We start from the raw sequence: 24,658 nt of genomic DNA, 5'->3' as shown, positions 1-24,658 counted from the left end.
TATCAGATGACACAGCGATTCTTCAGACAGCTCTTGTTTATTCACAGGCTAGAACAGAACTGAACTGAAGGGTTCAGCCAACCTGCTTATATAGTGCTCAACTACAAAGCAACAGTAACAACTTTCTGTAACTATCCAATCCCTGAACGTCACTTTCAGTTCCTTACTTGCATATGTGGACCTGAGTGAAAACTATCTACAGCATCCCCCTGCTGGCCCAGGGTGAGAACTTCAGTACATAACACCCGCCCAGCCTTGAGGAGGAAGGGGGCTGGGCTGAGCTGGCTCTCAGCCTCTCTCCAGAGCCAGCCCTTTCACACCACTCATATTCCCTCTGCCACCGCCACCGCCCTGGTGCTCCTGGGGGCCAGAGAGCGGAGGGGACGAGCTCGCTCTGCCTACCCACGAGAAGCAGCAGCGGTGGTGGCGGTGGCAGCCCCAGGGAAGGTAGGCTGGGGGTGGGGGTGGGGAGGAGGACTACTTGCCCCCCTCACCTCTTCTTCCAGCTCCCCGCCCCCCCCCCAGTGCCACTTCTTCAGCCCACCACAAGGTCTGAGGGACAGTGGACTGGCCTGCTGCTAAAAAATTTTGCCAATCCCTGCGTGTGGTTCAATCAGAACTTTCTAAATTGCCCTCTGTTTCCAGATTAACTATCCTCTCTAGCTACCATCTCTGGGTGTTCATCCTTGAAATGCAAGTCAAAAGCACATAGACTCTACAGTGGTACCTCGGGTTACAGACGCTTCAAGTTACAGAAGCTTCAGGTTACAGACTTCGCTAACCTAGAAATAGTACCTTGGGTTAAGAACTTTGCTTCAGGATGAGAACAGAAATTGTGCGGCGGCAGTGGGAGGCCCCATTAGCTAAAGTGGTGCTTCAGGTTAAGAACAGTTTCAGGTTAAGAACAGACCTCCAGAACGAATTAAGTTCTTAACCCGAGGTACCACTGTATACTGTAAAAGGATAGGGATGGTGGTGCATGCTCAGGTAGAGGATATCTTAAAAGCTAATATGGCTGATAAACAATGTGGATTCCTTCATTTTTAAAATGGAGAAAAGAAGTTCTACAATGTAAGCAGGCTATGGATATTTGTTCTCCATGAGTTTTAAGTGCACATTTCCCCTTTGTTGCCTAGTTAAACACAACATTTCTAGAGGGGATACACTGTAATAATCGGGCATATAATAGCTTCGTTCCATGGCACAGAATTACAACTGCAGCTAAAATGTGTGAAGAATATTGGTTTGCTAAGCATCCAGATTATTTAGGGCTGTAATAGTCGCTGAGCATTTGGGGATGAGGTTGTTAAGCACGGCTGCAAAATAGCAGGTCAAGAGCTCAAAGTATCCCTTTTATTTTGTGCCTGGGATGCTTGTGAAGAAGGTAAACTGAAATCAATTGATTGTTACATAGCACTTAATTGTTAACACCTGGAGCAGTGTCAATGGGGAGGGGGGAAGACAGAGTTCTTGCTCAGCATCATTAGGAAGACACATTTTTAAAGACAAGGGATAATTGCACAAAACAATCCACAATAGCATGGGTAGATTTCAGGGTGAAGGCAGTGAGGAATGATAACCTGTGTTTTGTTCATAAAACATCTAAGTTACCTTCCCTACCCTAATCGAATGCCCGACATGACACGCAATGCAATAAAAGAGCCACACCCAAATGTTCAGTTTAGGAACATAGGTAAAAGGTAAAGGGACCCCTGACCATTAGGTCCAGTCGTAACCGACTCTGGGGTTGCGGCGCTCATCTCGCTTTATTGGCCGAGGGAGCTGGCATACTGCTTCTGGGTCATGTGGCCAGCATGACTAAGCCACTTCTGGCGAACCAGAGCAGCGCATGGAAACACCGTTTACCTTCCCGCTGGAGCGGTACCTATTTATCTACTTGCACTTTGACGTGCTTTTGAACTGCTAGGTTGGCAGGAGCAGGGACCGAGCAACAGGAGCTCACCCCATCGCGGGAATTTGAACCGCTGACCTTCTGATCGGCAAGCCCTAGGCTCTGTGGTTTAACCCACAGCGCCACCTGCTGCCTTAAATTGAGTCAGGCCTTTGGTCCATCAAGTTCAGTATGGCCTACACTGACTGGCAGCAGCTCTCCAAGGTTTCAAGCACGAGTCTCTCTCAGACCTACCTCAAGACATCATGGATTAAAACTGAGCCCTCAAGCATACACCCCTAGGGATGGAAGTGATTCTCCCACTTTCTCATTTTTCAGTTTTCCACGTTTCTGTAGCAATTAGCTATTTTATTTTATTTTTTAAAAAAACTCCTCATAAAATTTCAGCAGCATGTTATTGTGAATTTTTCCTATTAAACATATTTTTGTATGCAACTTTGACTGATGTACAGATTCCCCCCCACCCCCGCAAGCAGTTTTCCCTAATGTGATGCATTTTTGTTTGCTGTTTTCACTGAAACATTCATTTAAATGCACATTCCCCCCCCCCCCATAGGTGTGCATTTTGCAAACGTCATTTCGCTGGAGAACTGCATTGTAAAATTTCGAAATGTGAGAATTTCAAGGGATGCCTATGTTTCAGTTGTTTCCCCTTGGGATAGGGACTTGTTTTCTCATTCTTCGTTAAGTGTCGTGGTCACACAGGTACTATATAAACAACAAGAAGAACCTCCAGTTAAATGGATCTCAGAGAGCTGATGTTGAAAAACACCACCAACGAAAAGTAGGCTAGATCAGGCTTCCTCAACTTCGGCCCTCCAGATGTTTTGAGACTACAATTCCCATTATCCCTGACCACTGGTCCTGCTAGCTAGGGATTATGGGAGTTGTAGGCCAAAAACATTTGGAGGTCTGAGGTTGAGGAAGCCTGGGCTAGAAGGACCAATGAACTGGCTCAATAGAAGACAGTGTCATATGTAAGTCTTTTATCAGAATATTACAGTCCTCTTTTGCACTTGTATCCTACTACAGTGGTACCTCGGGTTAAGTACTTAATTTGTTCCAGAGGTCCGTTCTTAACCTGAAACTGTTCTTAACCTGAAGCACCACTTTAGCTAATGGGGCCTCCTGCTGCTGCCGCACTGCCGGAGCACGATTTCTGTTCTCATCCTGAAGCAAAGTTCTTAACCTGAAGCACTATTTCTGGATTAGCGGAGTCTGTAACCTGAAGCGTATGTAACCTGAGGTACCACTGTATTTCAAACTTAATTTGAATACATTTTTAGAGTGCAGTAGATTAAGCAACCTTCACTATAGAAGGCATTTGACCTCCATGTGTTGTTAGACTCCAGCTCCCACAAATCCCAAGTAACATGGCCAATGGTCAGGGATGATGGGAACTGTAGTCCAACAAAATCTGGAGGACCACAGGTTTAGATGATATCAGGATGAACCAAGTTGGGGATTTACAGCACATTCCCATGCATGTCTACTCAGTCCAACTGAGTTCATCCAGGCTTACGTCCAGATAGGTTCATATGGGATTGCAACTGATATTCTTTTATTATCCGCATTTCTCTAAAAAAAACAATAAAAAACACCTGCCCCTTAACTCCCCCACTCTAAGTGTTTCAAACAAAAAAACAGCATTTCATGTAGGAAACGCTAGGAAGCAATATAGTTTGAGCTATTATCTCTAACACGTTTCCTATGTAGAAGAATCTTGCATAATTATATGCAATTAGACCTAACTTTGACGTTTGCCTTCTAGAAAGAAACACCCACAACCCACATATCTCCTCTGTGACGTATGTCCTATGGCACAGAAAGTTTGCTGTGCATGCATCATTGCAGCAGTTGATCAGCAGCATCAACTCAGGAGTCAGGCAGTCTTTGCTAAGCACAAGGGAAGGGGAAACAGGGCCGGGCCAGACGACCAAACAGCATTGTCAAATGCTGTATTATTCATTATCTGTTCAGAGGAAGAGGGTCTATGAAGGCAGCGATGAATGCAAAACCTCCTGCTGTGCTCCATATTCCCTGGATCCGATAGCAGGGATGAGGAACATGTGGCTCTCAAGATATTGTAGGAGTACAAATCCCACCAGCACCAGCCAGCATGGCCTATGGTCAGGGATGCTGAGAGTTGTGGTTCAACAACCTCTGGAGGGTCACAGCTTCACCACCTCCCTCTGTGCTGATGGTCCTTGAGCCAGGAATTCACATGCTTCTTATGTATTATTCATGTTGTATTTGGTGGCGCTGTGGGTTAAACCACAGAACCTAGGACTTGCCGATCAGAAGGTCGGCGGTTCGAATCCCTGCGACGGGGTGAGCTCCCGTTGCTCGGTTCCTGCTCCGGCCAACCTAGCAGTTCGAAAGCACCTCAAAGTGCAAGTAGATAAATAGGTACCACTCCGGCAGGAAGGTAAACGGTGTTTCCGTGAGCTGCTCTGGTTCTCCAGAAGCGGCTTAGTCACGCTGGCCACATGACCCGGAAGCTGTATGCCGGCTCCCTCGGCAATAAAGCAAGATGAGTGCCGCAACCCCAGAGTTGGTCACGACTGGACCTAATGGTCAGGGGTCCCTTTATCTTTACCTAATCCAAAGAATTCAATCTGTTTTATTTACATGCAAATAATCTAGGCACGCCTCCCTCCAGTGAAACAAATGTCGAAGCTACTCCAAGCAGAGGAAATGAGCTTTCTTTTTGTATTAGATTGCTTGATCAGTGCACTGATATAATCCTATAATCAAGGGAACTAGGCAGGACCTGGGGCTCCAGATGCAGTTCAGTCCTTTTCTATCCATTGTTTTAACTTAGGTGCAAGTCATTGCTTAACCCTCCCATTGAAAAGTGCTTAAATCTTGTTGGGTGTTCCCTATGGCATCCTAACAGAAGGCTTCACTAGGTCACTGCAACAACAATCTTCCTCAGGCATTCAAAATGAACATGTGAAGATGGCAGGGGAGAGTTGTGCATGCAAACCCCACCTCAAGGTCCCCATCCCCACATTATAAGGTCCCTGATTGTTAGTGGATCTCCTGGATAGGGCTATTGTTGTATCCAAACGGGCAAAGTTTTTTTAATAGACTTCTCTCTCGCCTTTCAAAAGCCTCTCCCTTACAAACCCAGTGAGTGGCAAACCCACATTCATTTCAGAGATGTCCTTTATTTTCTTCATCAGTTCAAGAGCCAACACATGTGTTTTACTTATTAAGCAAAATGCACATTTTCTCGTTGTTATCTCTTACTGAATGGACAGTGCTTATTTCCCTCCCTTGTTCAGAACCCATTGTAATTACCAATAATTACTACTGTTGACCTTGTAAACCTACATCTTGAGTATCAGCAGAGAGAATCTGAATGCATGAGCAGCAATTATCTCCATAAAAACACAGTTCACCACAGCATGAGGCACTTGCATAACGCTGCAATCCTTTCGAATCCAGATGCTCTGTGTTAAGGAGCCAGCAAGGAACATCTGGAGGCGGGGTTTCAGAGAATCCAGCTATCTCTACCCTACCCCATTCTTCTGCACCTCCCTTTTAAAGAACAGAGTTACTGGGACTGCAGAAGTCTTACTCCTTGAGTCTGTTCTTAATTGCAACACTTTGCAAATGCATTTGCTGTCCTGAGTCCTCCTCAAAAAAATTCTCTGCTGCTGATTCTGAGGTTGGATTTGGAACACTGAACATTCATAGTTGGTTCTTGATGTAAAGGTAAAGGTAAAGGTACCCCTGCCCGTACGGGCCAGTCTTGACAGACTCTGGGGTTGTGCGCCCATCTCACTCAAGAGGCCAGGGGCCAGCGCTGTCCGGAGACACTTCCGGGTCACGTGGCCAGCGTGACATCGCTGCTCTGGCGAGCCAGAGCCGCACACGGAAACGCCGTTTACCTTCCCGCTGGTAAGCGGTCCCTATTTATCTACTTGCACCCGGAGATGCTTTCGAACTGCTAGGTTGGCAGGCGCTGGGACCGAGCAGCGGGAGCGCACCCCGCCGCAGGGATTCGAACCGCCGACCTTTCGATCGGCAAGTCCTAGGCGCTGAGGCTTTAACCCACAGCGCCACCTGCGTCCCGGTGCTTGATGTACATTGCATTTATTTAGTCACAGTAGAAATTGTTATGACAGGTGGGATGCATTTGGAGGAAGAACATAGGAGTGAAGAAAGCTGCCTTCTTCTGAGTCAGTGCATTGGCCCACCTACTTCAGTCGACAGTGACTAGCAGTGACTCTTCAGGGTTTCAGACAGGGACGTTCCCAATCCAGCTACGATCCCTATGTCTTCTAAAACACAGTGGCTCCAGACACTATCCATCGTGAAATTGAACCACACAACGTTTCTTACCTTTGGGACAGTTTAAAACATGGAGTACAATGGGTGCTCAAGAAGTTGGTCGGGTGTTTGCTAGGAGCACAGAATGCAAGGGTGAGGGACCCATGACCCTCCAGATCCTGCTAGAATCCAATTCCCATCATCCCTGACCACTGGCTGGGGCTGATGGGACTTGTAGCTTAACAGCATCTGGAGGACCATAGTTTCCTCATCCCTGACACAGCGTCGGGCTTAAATGAGACATGACTGTCACTCTCATTGTGACATCCAGTCATTTGTCACTTTCCAAAGACACAGGCATGCTCAGAAGATGCCTCCCCCCGATAGAATGTCTTAGCTCATTATACGTATTGATTTAGTATTGATTATGAATCCCCTGCCCATGAGAAACCACCATACATTCAACTTTTAGCTCAACCTGCAACAAAATGCCACATTGAGGAGCTCAGCCATCCAACCAGCCCTGTCCTTTTCTAGGATTCACCAATTCATTCTCCCCCTTTCCTTTTCTGTTTCCCCTCAAGAGAGCACTCCATGTCATTTGGCAACTGAGCACGTTTAGTCTTCATTGGCTTGTTTTTTATCTCTCTCCCCCCCCCCCTTCCTGGAGTCCTGCTAAGACTTTCTCTTTCTGCATGGATGCTTTGGGCTACATACAGATCAGAAAGTAAGTTCCTTATTACTTGTATCTGAATGGCCACCCTAAGAAAGGTCCTCTTTGGCAACCGAAGAGAGTAAGGAACTATATACAATACTTACCAGTCTGTCGATGATGATCCATGACTTCATTTGGAAAGGCGCTGAAATTGTGAGAAATGATTGGACTTTTCAATAAGAATGTGAGAAGATTATCCACTTTCTCAGCAGAGGAAAACTTGGAAGCCTGTGTAGTGAGGAGGAGAGAAGAGAGCAGAGTAACATGAGGGAAGGTGCACATTCATTTTATCATCCAAAAGCAATATACTGAACAAAAACAAGTTCATTTGGGGCATTTTACATCACTGAGGCTGGAAACAGTCAAAGGTTTGAGGTGGTTTGAGAAGACGGATAATTTCCTAGATGGGTTTCAGGGATTACAATGGGCAGAAGATCTCACAGAAGATCACAGTTTCAAGAAAAATGTTTCTGCTTGTGAAGGACCTTCTGGTTACTAAAGCAGCAGCTGCAATCTTCTGTGGAAGAGGTCTTCTGATGCTGAGCCACCTACGCAAGTAGACTTCTCAGCTTCTGAAGGCTGCTCAGTGTCTGAATGGGTTCCTACTTCTTTTGAATGGTTTTGCTCCTTTCAAGAACACTATGAAATCCTGCCAAGCTTGCTTCCAGAGATGACAGTGGGATAAGTGGCTGCACTCTTATTATTATTAATTAAATTTGTATACCACCCTTCATCCATAGATCTCGGGGCAGTTCACAGCAGAAAAATACAAGATAAAAAAGCAAAATACATAATGAAAATGAAAGCAGAACAATAACCCCACAAACACATTTCAAAGCGTGTAGGATATCAATCATCCCAAGGCCTGGTTGAAGAGGAATGATTACATCTGGCCCCTAAAGGTGTACAATGAAGATGCTAGCTAAATCTCTCTGGCGAGAGCATTCCACAAACAGGGAACCTCTACGGAAAAGACCCGTTTTTATGTTGCCACTCTCTGGACCTCGTATAGAGGATGCACACAACAAAAGGCCTCAGATTATGATATCCACATCCAGATAGGTTCATAGGGAGAGAGGTGATCCTTGAGGTATTACAGCCCTGAGACATTTAAACAACAACAACAACAACAACAACAACAACAACAACAACAATAATAATAATAATAATAATAATAAATTTTATTTATACCCTGCCCTCCCCAGTCAAGACCAGGCTCTAACACCAGGTATAAAACAATTGATTAAAATACAACATAAAAACAAGATTAAAATACAACATTAAAATGCAGCCTCATTTCAGTAGAAACTCAAATAAAAAACTTTTTGGGGATGAAAACGTCAGCACTCTCCACTGCAACATCTCCACCATTATCACTTTCAGCTCTGTACACCTGGATGCTGTCATTGGAGACCTGTCTCTGGATGCCTCTGCCTTGAATTGAGTGATCACCAGGGAGAGGCTCTCTTGGTAGTGGCGCCACAATTTGTACAACTCCTTCCCGTTATCTGTTGGCACGGTATGGAATTGGGTGGCATTTAGGTGCCAGGCAAAGTTGTATTTTCCAAGGGCATTTAAAACAGCTTTTAATAGTTTACTGGCTCCTGCGGTTTTATTACTGCCATTATGCTGTTGCTGTTTGGTGGTGTTTTATTGCTTGATTACGTATATTTTATTGTTTTAATCTGATGCCTTAAGAATCTAACCCAAAAGTCAGGGTAGAATTATTGCATTAAAGAAAGGAAATTACTCTAATTACACGAATTGGCTCTGAAAGGTCTGCATTGTTCTCTGTTTGCTGCCTTGAATTGTGCAAAGGCTGTGTCTCAGAGACCCTGGGCAATGTCATTTTCCAGGGTGCCTAAGATTTTATCTAGTATGGATGTCAAGTGCCAAGGAAACTAACTCTCCCAGCCTTTTTGGATCTGACAACTGCATCCTAGGTACAATGAGCCCTCAGGCATATGGTTCACAGTCCGAATTGGAGAAAATACTTGGGAAGGATTGATGCTTGACTTGTAAACTATGCTATTATAAATTGGGCATAAAAAGCTACCTTCTACCTTGTCAGGATATTTGGCAACATCGATGGCTAATACATTTTCTGCTTTAAACATTTTCTAAAATCCAAAGAAAGCTCATCTTCTGTCCCTTAATTCTGGGGTTTTAAATTATTAATGCAATAACGATTTTACGAGGTGAGTAAACTCTGGAAGTTCCATTTTGCGTTCAGTTTATGGCAATGTACTTTTTAACAGAATAATAGTGTCCTTAAAAATGCGCGGTTGAAAGGAATTTACTACTGCCCTTAACCAAGTGCTAATAATGTAATGCATCATTTTTTATTAATCCTTTTGTTATGAACGTAATGCCTTAGGCGGCAGACATGGCAGATTTGTCACAGGAAAATGAGACTGTCTGAATTACAAACACAGCTATTATTTTTGTTCTTGCTTTGCAATTACGATATAGACATGTCAAGTGTACGCAGACTGGCCACTGTGGGACAAATGATATTTCAGGTCCTTTCCTCTCTTACAATAGATTTTCTTTTCCCATTACATGACATTGGCAGAGGCAGCTTGTGCACTACAGAAGCTTTATTCTCTATTATATGGTATGGCTGAACTCCTGAAACGTAGAATAAGATATCTGGATGGCAAATCATTTGCTGGATCAAACAGCTGCATGTGATTTGATTTATTGCTTTATAAAACAATTTGCACCACTTAATATATATTTTTTAAAAACCAATCAGTTTGCATCAAAACAATACAAATGCGACAATATTCAATACAATTTGCTAAAATTAGATAAAAACAAAACACAACTGTTTCAAATAAAATTTATGAGTATAGCACACAAAAGCAGACATGGAGTAAGTTGACTGCATATGACCATTCATTGTTTTGCAAGAAGAGGATGGGACGGTGAGGTTGTTAACTAGATTTGCTGTTGTGTTTCATTGATCCCTCCCTGCCCAATCAGGGGTGCTTTGCTTATGATCTGGGTCATTCACACAGAGACAATGGCTTGAAACCGTAGTTTCATATCCCAATTAAACAAGGCTTATAGTAAATCTGCCTGGAAACAGATAGCAACTTGATGATTTACAACAGTACTGTAAATGGGGGGGGGGATATGATGATATCAATTCTGTAACATTATCAAGCCACTGTCCGGAGAAACAAAACCAAGGTTATTTTCACAAATTGCCATACCAGGCCAAGATCACACAAATTTGTGTGTTCAGACCCAGAGACCTCCCCCCTAAATAAAGTCACACTTGACTCAAATTTTTGTTTTGGTATTTGGCAGAATTTAGGCCACAACTTTATTGATTACAGAAGATGAGTGGTTGCATAGGCTCTGGTTCCACTAGCTCCCTGCACCCTTGCAGGCTGCGCTGACGCAGGGTACCAGCATAGGTCAGCCAAGGGTGAACACCTGGATAGGCGAAAAGCCAGGAACAGACTATGTTCACCTCCCAGATGCCCCCCTGGACTCAGGCATGGGCACAACCCCCTCTTGGGGGTTGACCAAACCAGATGAGTCCCTGGATTCCTTTAACAGAATACCCTTCACATAGGGATGGCGAGACCGTTCTCCCATCCCTATCACCTGAACCAGTGCCTATCCGGAACCTTACAAGTTGTGATGATTTGCTACGTGGCAGGTGAAACCCAAATGGCAACCGCCAACCAGCCAAGTGGGGAAATTCCTGCCGTGCCCATGTCCCAATGACAGATGACACATGATGGCATAGCAAGGTCAATCACAAAATGCCCTAAAAGTAGGGAGAGGTGGGTGGGTGTTCCAAATGCACAAGCTGAAAGAGAAGCTCTGGGTCACATGCATGGGTATATATAGGTCCCTTGTATATAGGTCCCTCAATCCGTTTAGACTGCACCCCATTGGCCAGATTGAACCCAACATCGAGGGACCTACCAATTGGGTGTTGTGGCTGACCAATCTTACCCACCCACAATGCAGGTGGTCAGTCTCCAGGTCTCACCGCAACACGTGCCCTCTTTTAGGGACATGATTTAACAAACTGCAACAGACCGAGTGATCAAAAGATGAACAGATACTGAACAGCAAACTACATTCCCATGCACAGCACATTACAGTAGTCTTACTGTGTAGCTGTCCACATATGGACCACCATGGAAAGGTTACCCCTATGCAAGAATGGACTTAGTTGGCACAGCAACTTAAGTTGGTAATAGGTTACTTAAGCCTCTAGTAATGGCAATGGATCTAGGAGCACCCCCAAACTATGACCTGCTCCTTCAGTGCAATCCTGTCAGGAGCTGGTACACATCATATATATGCATTGCAAGTGAATGTTTTTCACTGAAAACATATTAATTAGTTGGACTTGGCCAATCTATCAGTCGTAGATTTCAGATGGGAATTCTGTGACACTGGAACTGCCTGCTAAGGATGAACTTTCAGTTGTGACCATTTTGGTATAAGGCACATTTCCCCAGTCTGGTTTCCCACAGATATTTTAGAGTGTGATTCCCATCAATTCCACCCAGCACAGCTGACTCAAAAATGATAGCAATTGTAGTCCAAAACATCTGGAGGGCACCAGGTTGGATAAGGCTGGTATGAACATTTCCTTATGCACTGACTAAGAATGACATAAAGATTTTCAAGAAAACTAACAAGCACATCAAATCCATGCACCCAGATTCTCCTCAACTAGACAAGCAGAGCATTTTAAAAAAAGAATGACACTCTTATCCATCTTTCCATATCAGAGTCCTTGAAGTGTACATGTATTTGGAAAATCATGTCACAATATTATATGTCTAATGACGTTAAACATGTTTATTTTAGAAGGTCAGAAACGGTAGACAATTTAGTGAGCCAGCAAAAAAAGGGAACGTTTTAAGATGCCAAATGTATCTGATCCACAGCAAAAAAATAAATAAATAAAACAAAGCATGTTCCAAAGTTGGTCAGAGCATAATGGGAAGATGGTGAAAAGTGATGAATTAGCTGTACACGAGGTAAATGCTGGTGGAAGAAAGAAGTGCTGCCTGCTTGGCATTCATAAGCCATGCGGGCACTGAAGTATGACTCTGCTGATCCCTGCTAGTTCAGATGGCAGATTTGGGACTAGCAGGATCAGTGTGGGCAGCATAGTCCTAAGTCTGAACTGCAGGTAAAGCCTCCTGTGCCATTCAGTAAGCTCATACTGGCAGTATTTCTCTGCCTACAATGCTGCCTGGACAAGCCACAAGTTGGCTTTTCTCCAGTAGGACTATGGGCAAAAAGACAACAGAGTCAACATTATGAAAGCAGCCGAGCGACCCTGATGCTCTCCAGAAATCTGATGTTAGACTGCTATTTTATTTTAAGGAAATGATGCTCCACTCCTCTTTATCATGATCTTTCATGACATGAGAAACTACTACACAGTGATTCATTCTACATTCTCCAAAGTGTAGTCAGCAAATTTTGCACATAGTGCCACTTGAAGCACTGATAACGCCAGCCTTGGTATGGGAAAGAAAGTTAGCATCCAGTTGTTTATCAGTAGGGGGAGAAGTGAGGCATCAGGGAAGTCAGCACAGTGCAAATGCATCAGCAGGAGCACCACATTGGCTCTGCCAGTGTGTTTGCACTTCACTGACTGCACTGCCTTCTCAAGCACCCCCTTTCCCTCCCAGTAAGCAACAGTGACCCATCTGCTGAGAAGCTAGCATAGCAGCTCCACACCATTCAGAGAGCCACTTGTGATCCACTGACCACAGGGATATCAAAGAGCTTTGGGATTGTGGATACTCTTTTTTTCTAAGCTTCAAGAATTGGCCCTTTTCAACAGCTTGGGTGGTACCTGTGCTTTAGCTTCATGACTCTGGATTATCAGGTGCAACAACAACAACAAAGATCACCACATAGATGGGCACATTGGGTATAGCAGAGGCTGCCAACATCTTGCCCTCCAGAAGCTGTTAAATGCATTTTTTATATCCAACCTTTTGGTCCAGAGCTCCGCAAAGCAGTGAACATATTAATACAAAATAAATAGACAATAAAGGTACAAAAAATATAATCAATCAGTCAAAACATTATTTATTTATTAAATCTGCATACTGCCTTCATCTGCAGGTCTCAGATTGGTTTGCAACATAAAATTACAATATAAAAAACCACACACACACAAAAACAGTAAAAAAATAAGAACAAAAACAAACCAATAATCCGCAAAACAAACCAATAAACCCATAGGAATCCCCAAGAAGCTGGCAAGGCAGACAAGGTCAAGTAACACATATATTTTTTTTAATAACATAAAATAGCAAAGTCACAAAATGCCAATCAATCACACTTAATATATGTTAAGAAAACCAATTAAACTTGTGGCAAGGAACAGAAAAAACTCCAATCAAGCCATCCCTATCTCTCAACCAGCTGATGCTTTGTAAACAATGTACTCAAGTGTACTTCCTCCCCTCCTGTTTCTCACTTGGAGAGACAGGTTCAACCAATAAGCTGTCCCCCAGGGACAGAACCCAGTTTACTTTCCCGTTGCAACCAACTGACAAAATACCCATTAATCACACAATATAGTGACCATAGCATGAAGAAAAGTATGGAGAATCATACAAATCTGGCACACAACACTCACATTCCTCCCACCTCTCACCCAGGACTCCAACTTCTACCTACCCCATCCAGCATGGTTAATGGTCAGGGAGGAGTCAAAGTCCAGCAACCTCTGGCAGAGATCCCATTGACCATTGCTGCCCTATAGAAAGCCATTGAGGTCTAGCTGAAAGACTTCTAGACTTGGAATAGGAAGTCAAATCCTTGCTCAGTCTAGAAAATCACTAAGTGACCTCAAGACAGTCATTTCCCCTCAGTCTAATCTGTCAAAGAGAATTGTTGCAAGAAATACAGTGGTGGCGGCAGCAAGTTGTGTGTGAAGAGAACCCAACAATTGTTGTGCTGAGCTAATGGAGAGGGAAGGAAGGATAGCAATTTAATAAATAAAACAAACAAGAAGTGTGGGTTCTACGTACACACTTTCAGAAGGATAAGCCTTATTCTTGCTGTTATGTCAAGGTTGTGATTGATTTCAGTTATTAAAGTGATTGCTTATTACAAATAAGCACTGTTGAGTCAGGAGGAACAAATGTTTCAAATCTGGGAAGCATCCTGCATGTTTATAGCATTGGACAGACAGCAACAAACAGCAACTAAGCAACAACAATTTATTTTTTGTTGGTGATGTTATGCCTAGGCCTGTTATCAACTGGTTTCATCACTGTTGCTTCTTATTGATCCATTCTCATTATTCTTATTAGATCAACGTATGGCATTTACAACACAATGTACATTCTCTTATCTCATATTGGCACATCTCCTCCCACCTTCTTTTTATTAACTTTTAACACTGCAATCATCCTTACCTGACAAGCAAAGACTATTGGATCAGCCACTTTCTGAAGAATGCTTTCAATCTCCTCAACGGCTGTGTAGTATTCAATCTGTGTCGAAGCTTTAATGACTCCCTCACAGTAGACATTTACGTTTACAAAGCCAGCAGGAAAATCTTATAAAAGAGAAATAAAAAGCACAGAGGATAATAAGAGGACAGAGAAAAAGAGAAGAATCATCACCACCAACACTTTTCCACCCATCAAGTACAAGGAATACAATTCACTGACAGGAGACATTTTCGGTCATCCAAATTATCATACCCTCTGGTTTCACCTATTTAACTGTTACATGTATCAACGTGGTCAGTGCATTGTCCCACAAGCAAGATATAGGCCATGTTTGACGATACATTTAAAGCACTATGGCACTATTTTTGTACTCTTCCAATCATTCTGTCTGCCCAAGCATTCCAACTTGCCAGATGGAAAGATCCCCCTTTGCACTGTTTGGAGAGTCTCCTGACCATCCCCCAGAGCCAATGGGGATGGGGCTTGGGGGAAGGAAATGGGGAGGGGGAGCCCTGTTGCACAAGCAGAAGTCCTTGTGCTGGGCTTCTGCTGATTTGGTTTGTTAGGTGAACACTGCCCTCTGTTTACAGGGAGAGGTAGCCAGACCTGTTGAGCCTCAACATCACTTCAACAGCATCCCACAGGAAATGCGAGCAGCACAGAAACAGAGAAAGTTTGGGAACCACTGTGGTGTTATTATTTGCTGCCTTTACACTTAGTACATAAAATGAATCCTAGTGACTCAGAGTGTAAAGGGAAGTTTTTAATGTTTCATTATGTTTTTGTATATGCTGGAAGTCACCCAGAGTGGCTAGGGTAACCCAGTCAGATGGGTGGGGTACAAATACTGGTATTATTACTACTGCTGCTACTATTTCCTACTACTTCCTACTTCCCCCAAGAGTGCTGCTGTTTGTCAAGGGTGCTAAGAGTCCCCCATTCCCCATACAGAGTTTCCTGTGAAGAGGGATTGGAAACTGTAGGTATGAAAAAGGAATAGGGCCCTCTGAACAATTTTCAGTAGCCTTAATAAACTTCAGGTCCCAGAATTCCAAGGGGAAAGCTATGGTACTTTAAAGTGGTATCACGCTGCTTTAAATGTATGGTTCAAATGTGGCTGTAGGAAGGCAGGCTTCCCAAACTCCAGATGTTATGGAAGTTCTTAACCCGAGGTACTACTTCCAGGTTAGTGGAGTCTGTAACCTGAAGTGTCTGTAACCTGAAGCAACTGTAACCCGAGGTACCACTGTATCTCATTTTATTTAGTGGTTTTATATACTGGATAGGGATATAATAGCTTATATTTTAGCTGTACTTATCTGTTTGGTGCAACAACAACAAGAATGTCAATCACGTAACCTTGGCAGCATACATGATTGCCTGAATATTTTGGGACAGGAAAATATCAAGGCACATCATTTTATTGTATATAGCCACAGGCTAACCTATAGCTCAGTGGTAGAGCACATGCATGCAAAAGGTATCTCATTTCCTGGTATCTCCAGGTAGAGCTGGAAAGTATTCCAGTCCGAAAGCCGGGAGAGACAGTGCCAATCAGTATCTCCTGTAGAAAGCATGATACTGTTTATTTATTATTGAATCCATATCCTACCCTTCCTCCTAAAAGATCCCAGACTAATTATTAGGGGGCTGGGGGCAAGGATGCCAATAGATGCCTTGATCCCTTGCCATTAGATCTTATTCATCTGAGTCACTCACTATTACATTTAAGCGTAATTGACCTCTGTATACCAGATGCAAGGGTCAAACAGCAGGAGAGAACTGTTGCCTTCAGACTGTAAGCTTCCCAGAAGCACCTGGCTGGACTACAAGATGTACTTTTAATTCTGTCTAACAAGAGCTTCTTTTAGCAGTTGGCCACCTAACATAGATGAAATGTACCACCTATTTTCTTCTGTCAAATGTTTGGGAGGGTATCATCAACAATGCCAATAGGACTTCCCAAGACATGGTATGATTATTGGGCCCTGCTCACAAAAGACACGAATTTGCATAAAAATTATATATGTATTGCTCCATATGCAAATTAGAGCCCACTTTTGTGGATGGCATAAATTGGGGGTTGCACACAAGGAGTAACATGTCTTAGGGACAGAATGGCAACAGGTAAAGAAATATCATTTCCAGACCAGAAAAGCCTTGATCTGTTGACTTCTGCCTGGCACATAAGCTGTTCAAGGTACAAGAAGCTTTAAAACATGCAAGGAACTCAAGGCTCATGAGCTGCAAAGCAGTTGCACAGAAACTGGGATGGAGTGGATCATGAAGATAAATGTGTTCTTTCATATCTCAAATCCAAGGACAGCCCAAAGCATTTTGCTGCCTGGGGTGAAGGAAAAATATGATGCCACACATCCTTCCCTGTACAGAAACTGACCGGATTAGTTTCTTCAACACTGGTGACAGGGCAATGTTCTCCACTGCACTTGAGGGCAGCAGACTGTTTTAGGGGACATGCTGTCTGGGGTGGCTGCCTCATGGTGTCTAACAGTAGGGCTGGCCCTGCTGAAGTTCAAGCACTGGTAGCATTTTGAATTTCTCTTTTTAGGTGAAGGGTTATCATTGTTTGGGAAGAGAAGTACAAATGGTGCAAAAGAACTCTAGAGGCTATTAAACACCAAAGGGAAAAAAATGGTTGAAGAATTCAGTATGAATAATTGCCAGGCAAAAGACCAGAAAGGGGTGGGGAGATACCCAAGCAACTTTCTGTAAAGCAAGAGAACATATTGCTAAGATTCATATAGTAATAAGAGAATATGTGCATCCACATTTTATAGAGGGAATAAATTGAGAATAGCAGTCTGTGACTAATCAATGACATTTTAAAAGACTGCCACCTGCCATTTTATCACACATAAACAACCCAATAAATCCAGTTTCTCATAAGCCCTGTGTTTTTATGTCTGTGCATTAATAAAATAGCACCCTGCATTCAAAACTCATGGATCAGGATCACCACAAAGCGGTGCTTTGAAATTGGTAGAAATTTGTGTTTTATTCTTTTAATTTGCTTTATATGTGAAACAGCTATACACCTTTGCAAGGTAGTATTCAAACACAAAAATGGATAAATATATGCTGTGTTCTGATTGGAAGTAAAACTCTGTGTCAAAAGGCCAGTGAAGAGAGGAGGACTAGAAGGTGGTTCTCACCTGATCTCAGGTTGGTTGCATCCCTGCTGAGGGAGATAGTGACAGACTCTGCCAGTGCATTTGCACTGCACCAACCTTACCACTGCCTCCCCACCCCCTCCACCTCCCAGTAAACAGCAGTAACCAGAGGTGACATGAGCACTACCTCCTTAGTACATCGTCTAACACTACTCACTCACTTGCCTCTTGAGTCAGAATTTTACCTCCAGTAAGCTACTGGAAAGGAGACAAGAACTATTGTTTGATATGAAATATCCCTGCCCCCATTTCTTACCTAAAGCTTTCATATACCTGACCTTCTGACTCCAAAAGTGTGGCTCAGTCCTGATCCATTTGTTCTCTGTCACAAATTCAATCACCACTGAGTCATCAGGAACTTCGTCTCTCAAAAGAACGAAAATTTCTCCAGGATTCTACAAAGTAACAGTTACATCCAATTAGCCTTTCACATCAGGAAATGAAAACCAAACCAATGGGAAATGACAAATTCTCATTGTGGGTTTTCATGTACGTCACTTGAACCATTACCAGGAGGCATGTTTTGGATACATAAGGGTATAAAAATATTGACAGCCTACTTCACCACAGGATGAAGATGGGACTGCCAATGGGTACTGGTGGAAGCAATGGAGGCTAGTCCATTATGGCAAATGAGGCATTGTCCTACCAATCTGCCCTCAGATAGCTCCCACTTGCTATCTTCTTCCATAGAACCATCATCCCCAGCCACCACTGCTATACGTTGAGCCACTCTTGGGATAGATACATTTGAAGGGTGGTGCTTTTCTCCCTCTTTTAAAAATAAAAATAAAACAACAAATGGATAGGTCTTACCTCACATGATATCCTTGTTGGCAACAGTAAGATTGCTGGGCTTTCTAATGTTTCAGAGGTTGCCTCAGTTTCCACACAGTGGTTTTCTAGCTTTAAGCTCCTTTTTAAATCCAAAGACAAGGCCTCATCTGCCAAAGAAATTACACTAAGTTCAGAGGAGGGCAACAAAGATGGACAGCGGCAAGAAAATAAATCTTGCAAGGAACAGTTGACGGAACTAGGTATGTTTAGCTGGGAGAAGAGAAAGGGCAGTTTAAGGCTTAATAAATGTATAACCTGCTTTATGAGGGGATTTTTTCCCATAAAGTAGCAAATAAGATAACACAACCAATACAAATACAGTGGTGCCTCACAAGACGAAAAGAATCCGTTCCGCGATTCTCTTCGTCTAGCGGTTTTTTCGTCTTGCGAAGCAAGCCCATTGACGGCCTAGCGGATTAGCGGCTTTTAGCGGCTTATCGGCTTAGCGGATAAGCGGATAAGCGGCTTAGAAAAGGGGGGGGAAGGGGGAAAAAAACCCACAGGAACTCGCAAGACATTTTCGTCTTGCGAAGCAAGCCCATAGGAAATTCGTTTTGCGAAGCACCTCCAAAACGGAAAACCCTTTCGTCTAACGAGTTTTCCGTCTTGCGAGGCATTCGTCTTGCGGGGCACCACTGTTTAAGTTTTAAGGATTTACAACATCCAATTAATTACTCACCTTAAAAGGCCACCACAAAGTAGTATAATAAGCACACCAGGAGTTTGTGCTCTTTCTGAGGTAGTTTGATTACCTTTGGTCCCAACCCTGCACTCAACTCTCACCTGTGGCTCCTAGAAGCTGTCAGCATGTGACAGTGGCCACACCCTGGGAACAGCTTTTGACTGACTGACTAAACCAGGTGAGGATAGCCAATGGGTCTCAAACCCTCAGTCACTTAGGGACTTCCCCTGCCTGTGAAGACAAGCTCCGGCAAACTGAGTGGACAAGACCAATGGTGGGTCTCACAGTCAACAAGATGGTTTTTGCATGTGCTGTAGAGGGAGGTGAGGAGCAGGTGGGGCCTTGGGAATATTTAGGGGACTAGCCTAGTCCCCCTAGTCCACTGACCACATGCCACTGCTGTGGAAGCTGCTTGAAATGGTGAATACCATAGATGTGGGCCGTGTTCATATGCCCACCGGACACACTTGGAGCCCTCTTCAAATATCTGTAATATTTGTCACTTAGAACAGAACAAACACTTGTTTTCTGCCACCTGAGAGGGCAGGATTACACCTCATGGGCTTAAGTTACAGGAGCAGTTTGACAATGGAACCAGTTACTTTAAGGGATGGTGGGTCTTCCACAAGTCAAGTCTCCCAAATTCATTCGTTCATCCGTTCATTTTATTTGTATGGCATTTTTGCACACACACAAAATCAAGCTCAAAGTGGCTGACAACACAGAAACAGGGATGCTTTTAAAACAAATACCGCAAAAAGAATTTCATAGTAACATAGCAAAACAATAACATAGCAATGAAAACAGTGACAATAGAAAATATAAGAACATACCCAAAAAATCACATTGCAAGTCAAAAGATAACAAGTACATCACTGTACCGGAACCCTCTCGGTTAGGAAAACTTTAGGGAAAGGATTTAATATTTCAGAATATTAAAGTTAATGCTAAGTATATCATTTTTAAAAAGTTGCTTGCAAAGCATTAAAAATGAGCTTGGCTATTTGGCAAGGTCAAGAGTGCTTCTTAAATTTTCACAGCAGAACAATTTCTCATTGTTGTTGTTAATGTTATATTTGTTTACATAAGAGGTGCATATTCTGCTCTTCAGATGAAAAAGAAAACAATGGCTAACATAATTAAAATGCTAGAATAACAATAAAGACATAGAAAAGAGCACAAAGCAATATAAAAAGGAGTAGCATAAAGAATCGTCAACCCTAAAATTATTGGTGTTGAGAGTTTTGTTGTTGTTGTTTAGTCATTTAGTCGTGTCCAACTCTTCGTGACCCCATGAACCAGAGCACGCCAGGCACTCCTGTCTTCCACTGCCTCCCACAGTTTGGTCAAACTCATGCTGGTAGCTTCGAGAACAGTGTCCAACCATCTTGTCCTCTGTCGTCCTCTTCTCCTTGTGCCCTCCATTTTCCCCAACATCAGGGTCTTTTCCAGGGAGTCTTCTCTTCTCAAGAGGTGGCCAAAGTATTGGAGCCTCAGCTTCAGGATCTGTCCTTCCAGTGAGGACTCAGGGCTGATCACTGCCTCCATTTCTTCCCCTTCTATTTGCCAGGAGGTGATGGGACCAGTGGCCATGATCTTAGTTTTTTTGATGTTGAGCTTCAGACCATATTTTGCACTCTCCTCTTTCACCCTTATTAAAAGGTTCTTTAATTCCTCCTCACTTTCTGCCATCAAGGTTGTGTCATCTGCATATATGAGGTTGTTGATATTTCTTCCAGCGATCTTAATTCCGGCTTGGGATTCATCTAGCCCAGCCTTTCGCATGATGAATTCTGCATATGTTGTTGGACACCAGTTGCTAATAGCCCCAGGCAGTATAATCAATGGTCAATGATGATGGGGAGCTCAGTTGGTAGATCATAAGACCCTTAATCTTAGGGTCACAGGTTTGAGCCCCACATTGGGCAAAAGATTTCTGCATTGCATGGGGTTGGAATAGATGACCCTTGTGATCCCCTTCCAGCTGTACCATTCGATGATTCTGTGAACATCTGGAGAGCCACATGTTCCCCATCCCGGTTCTGTTTTACACAGAGTTCTTTGAAAACCAGTGGTCTTTTTCAAAGTGGCATTTTAATACCAGAGCTAAACATTTCACAGCCATGCAGCTAAATAACCGTGGACTGGAAGAGATGCTTGTTTCTCTGGCCTTCATTACCACCATTTCTAAATGTAAATGAACAATAAAGCAATTTCTCACCTTCAGAGACATTTCTAGCAAACAGACCACATAATTGCTTTGTTTTGTCATATAGCCAATGGCCTGTAAGCTTGTACCTTGTGGGAGGAGCACTTTGAATAATGGGGCCTTAAACACAGGTCCTTTCTTTCAGGATTCAAACGTCTGAACTCATTAGCAGTATCTAATGATGCTTAGACTGTGTTCTGAGCTGGAAACTAAATAGAAAAATCTATGGCCCAATCCCCTCGGGTATTTAAGGTACACTGCTGCTGAGAATTATAGTCGATCACAAAGGGTAATGCTCTCTCTGAGGCTGCTTTCTTTGGCATGCTTTTGACAAATATCTATTGCCATTCTTTGTGCCAAAAGAATTAATCTCCAGTTGCACTTTATATCTCAGCAATCAAATATTAGCCCAGTATCCATTACATACATTTACTGTAAGAGTGATGCATTTAATTGAGTATTGTGCTGAGGCTTTGAGTTTTATTTCAGCCTTTTGCCTTAATTCATATTACTCAGTACCTCGTTTCAGCCAGCCTTATGCAAAATCATTTGGACTGAATTATGACTTTCAATTCCACATTTCCACATGAGCAGATGAAACGGCTTCAAAATCGCGCTGTTTATTTAATTAATTCTCACTACCCCAGCCTTTCTTCCAAGGAACCCAAGGTGGCAGACATAGTCCTCCCCACCCCACGCTAAGTTTCTCCTCACAACAACCCTGTGAGGTAGGTTAAGCGGAGAGATAAGAAATGGCCTAAGGCAGGGAAACTGGATGAGCTTGGCAGGCCGCATCCTGACACCTCACACACCCTGCTGGCCCTGTCCACCTGTGAAACACCTCACATCACCATGATTCCCTTTTAAACAACATTCTCCAGCTTGGGTTTTGTTTGTTTGTTTTTATTTTTTTTAAGAAACCCAAATCCTGAAATGGAAAAATACGGCTACAAAATACCATTGGCAAAGCAACAGCAGTGAGTTCTTACCAGCTCAGTTAAGAGTGGCTGGTCTCAGAGGGACACCGCTTTGCTATATATAACTATGGTGACATAAAATTGCCTATCAGATGATTCTCACATTATTTATTGGAATTAAGCATCATAAATCCTCATCAGCATGATTAGAATGCCATTAACAGGTGTTTTTTCATCCCTTCTTGGCCCTAACAAATCAATTGCTTTCACTTCTGCCTGCACCTTATATTTCCCCAAAGGATTCCAGAGATCATATTGTTTTTCCATTTTCTTACTTGCATGCAGCTGACCCTCCCCTTCACCCTCCAGGCTTTGCACAATTCACTTTAGTCAATCACTCAGCATTGATTGTTGAGTCTGGAGCATTCCCCATCTATCTTTGTGTTATTGGATATATTGTTTACTTTCTGGCCATTTGTCTTGTCAAGGGCTTGTTCTGTTCTTTCTAGTACTGCTGTCTCACCTTTTCATTTAGGTGTTGTACCTCTGAGACAGTAAACTTTCATTCCTGATCTGTGTGGTCAGCAATATGCCCCCCCTCTTTTCTCTTGTGGATTCGGATGAGAGGATTTGTCTGTTTTGGTTCCCTCCGTTTCTCATTTTCAAATCTTGCATGAAGCTCTCCATACCATTCCTGCAGCAATTTGTGATTTTTACCTTTTTTTTTTTTTAAAAAAAAGAACCTCATGAAAATTCAGCAGCATTTTAGTGCAAACTTCCTCGCATATACATATCATTGTATGCCAGTTTGATTAATGTGCACATTTTTGCAAGCAATTTCCACTAAATTAATGCATTTTGGTATGTTGCTTTCATGAATACATTCGTTTTTGTGCACATAGCCCTCCCTAATGTATGCATTTTTGTAAACTTTGGAGAATCACAAAACTGGGATAAGTGTGGGTTTCAAAGGATGGTTGTGTTTCAGTTCTAATATTGTTTGGAAATTGCAAATGGGATGCATTTGCCTCTAAATGCAGAGCAAATACAATTTATTCCCCATTCCTACTTGCAGCCCTAAATACTTAACATCTTCACCAGACTGTGCTTTCCATTCATCCCTAATACTTTGATAGTTTATGAAGTCACCTTTACAACGTCTCTGTAAATATCTGAGCATGTTAATGCCACCCCTTTCTTCCTCCTGTGAAGCCAAGAGGAGGAGTTTGGAAGCTTCTGCTTTGATTTAACGATGGTGTCCTGTGCCCCCCGTTGAAATCTTGGCTCAAACATGAATTTATGAGGTTTTGAATTTATTATTGTTAGATCTGCAGAGGAGGTGGGGGGGATCAGTGAGTGCATGATGACAGATAAGCAACAGTGATTCAGATTTACAGTGGAATAATGTCTGTGCATTTGCACAGTGCATATAATGTGCAAAGAAGTCTTTTGCAGTTAATCCGAATGTAAAGCATATCAGTGAAGTGAATGCAGCTTGTGAAGATGGTATATCCATTTTTTAAAAAAAAAATCATTATTTTAAAGTATTTATAAACCAATTAATATTTTTGTAAAAAAAATTCTAAGCCATGTCCTTGAAGTCTGATAGCATATGTCACTCAATTTTCAAACCCCTTTTTGAATGATCACTTTGAAGGCATGGCTTTCCCTTCAACCAAAAATGCCTTCCTTCCCATTTTCCCCATTTTTATATGTTGCTTTTCTGAAAATAAAATTTAAAAAAGCTCTGTCAGCTCAGGCAAGGAGACTGCTGGACAGAGAGATGGAAAATTAACCCGGCAGAATCCCTAATCTGTCCTGATTTTCCAATGTCAGGAACAAACACTCCCCCAAACTAGATAGAGCTTGGAGAGAGAGGTGAAATCTCTATAGACCAAAGCAATTCCCCCCTCCTGATGCTCAAGCTTGCCTTGATGCTGCACCAAGTACCCAGATGAACATTGCTGGGTGTGGAACAGCCACCCTGCTCTCCCACCGAGATCTCAGTGATATGGACCAGATCAGTCTCCATAAGCAAATCATGGATGAAGGAAGTCTTACTCAGAGCCAACCTGGCATTCAGCTATCGCAGTCACAGACCTGGGGGCCAGCTGATGGGACAACTGGAATTTTCCAGATTGGAGGAGGAGCTGGCACATGACACAGTCACTAACTGCCTGTGGCATGTGCCCTTTACTCAGCCTGCCCCACCTCCCAGTGAGCCAGTGTGGTGTAGTGGTTCAGAGCAGTGGACTCGTAATCTGGTGAACCGGATTTGATTCCCCGCTCCTCCACATGCAGCTGCTGGGTGACCTTGGGCTAGTCACACTTCTCTGAAGTCTCTCAGCCCACCTCACAGAGTGTTTGTTGTGGGGGAGGAAGGGAAAGGAGATTGTTAGCCACTTTGAGACTCCTTAGGGTAGTGATAAAGCGGGATATCAAATC

General features: G+C 43.1%; 1 protein-coding gene across 1 annotated transcript in view; it reads right to left on the bottom strand.

Annotated features, from left to right (window-relative positions):
• Positions 1-24,658, bottom strand: part of BANK1 (B cell scaffold protein with ankyrin repeats 1) — a 172,506-nt gene that overhangs the window by 104,467 nt on the left and 43,381 nt on the right. The window contains exons 3-6 of the mRNA XM_079990215.1: positions 18,385-18,512; positions 17,825-17,963; positions 14,339-14,481; positions 7,013-7,136 (exon numbers count right to left, since the gene is read on the bottom strand). Of these exons, the coding sequence (XP_079846341.1) occupies positions 7,013-7,136; positions 14,339-14,481; positions 17,825-17,963; positions 18,385-18,512 (534 nt within the window). The remainder of the gene's footprint in view (positions 1-7,012; positions 7,137-14,338; positions 14,482-17,824; positions 17,964-18,384; positions 18,513-24,658) is intronic.

This window comes from Podarcis cretensis (genome assembly GCF_951804945.1).
Source record: "Podarcis cretensis genome assembly, chromosome: 9".
Taxonomy (NCBI): domain Eukaryota; kingdom Metazoa; phylum Chordata; class Lepidosauria; order Squamata; family Lacertidae; genus Podarcis; species Podarcis cretensis.
Note: the sequence above shows the minus strand (reverse complement) of the source record. Positions and strands in the feature narration are given on the sequence as shown.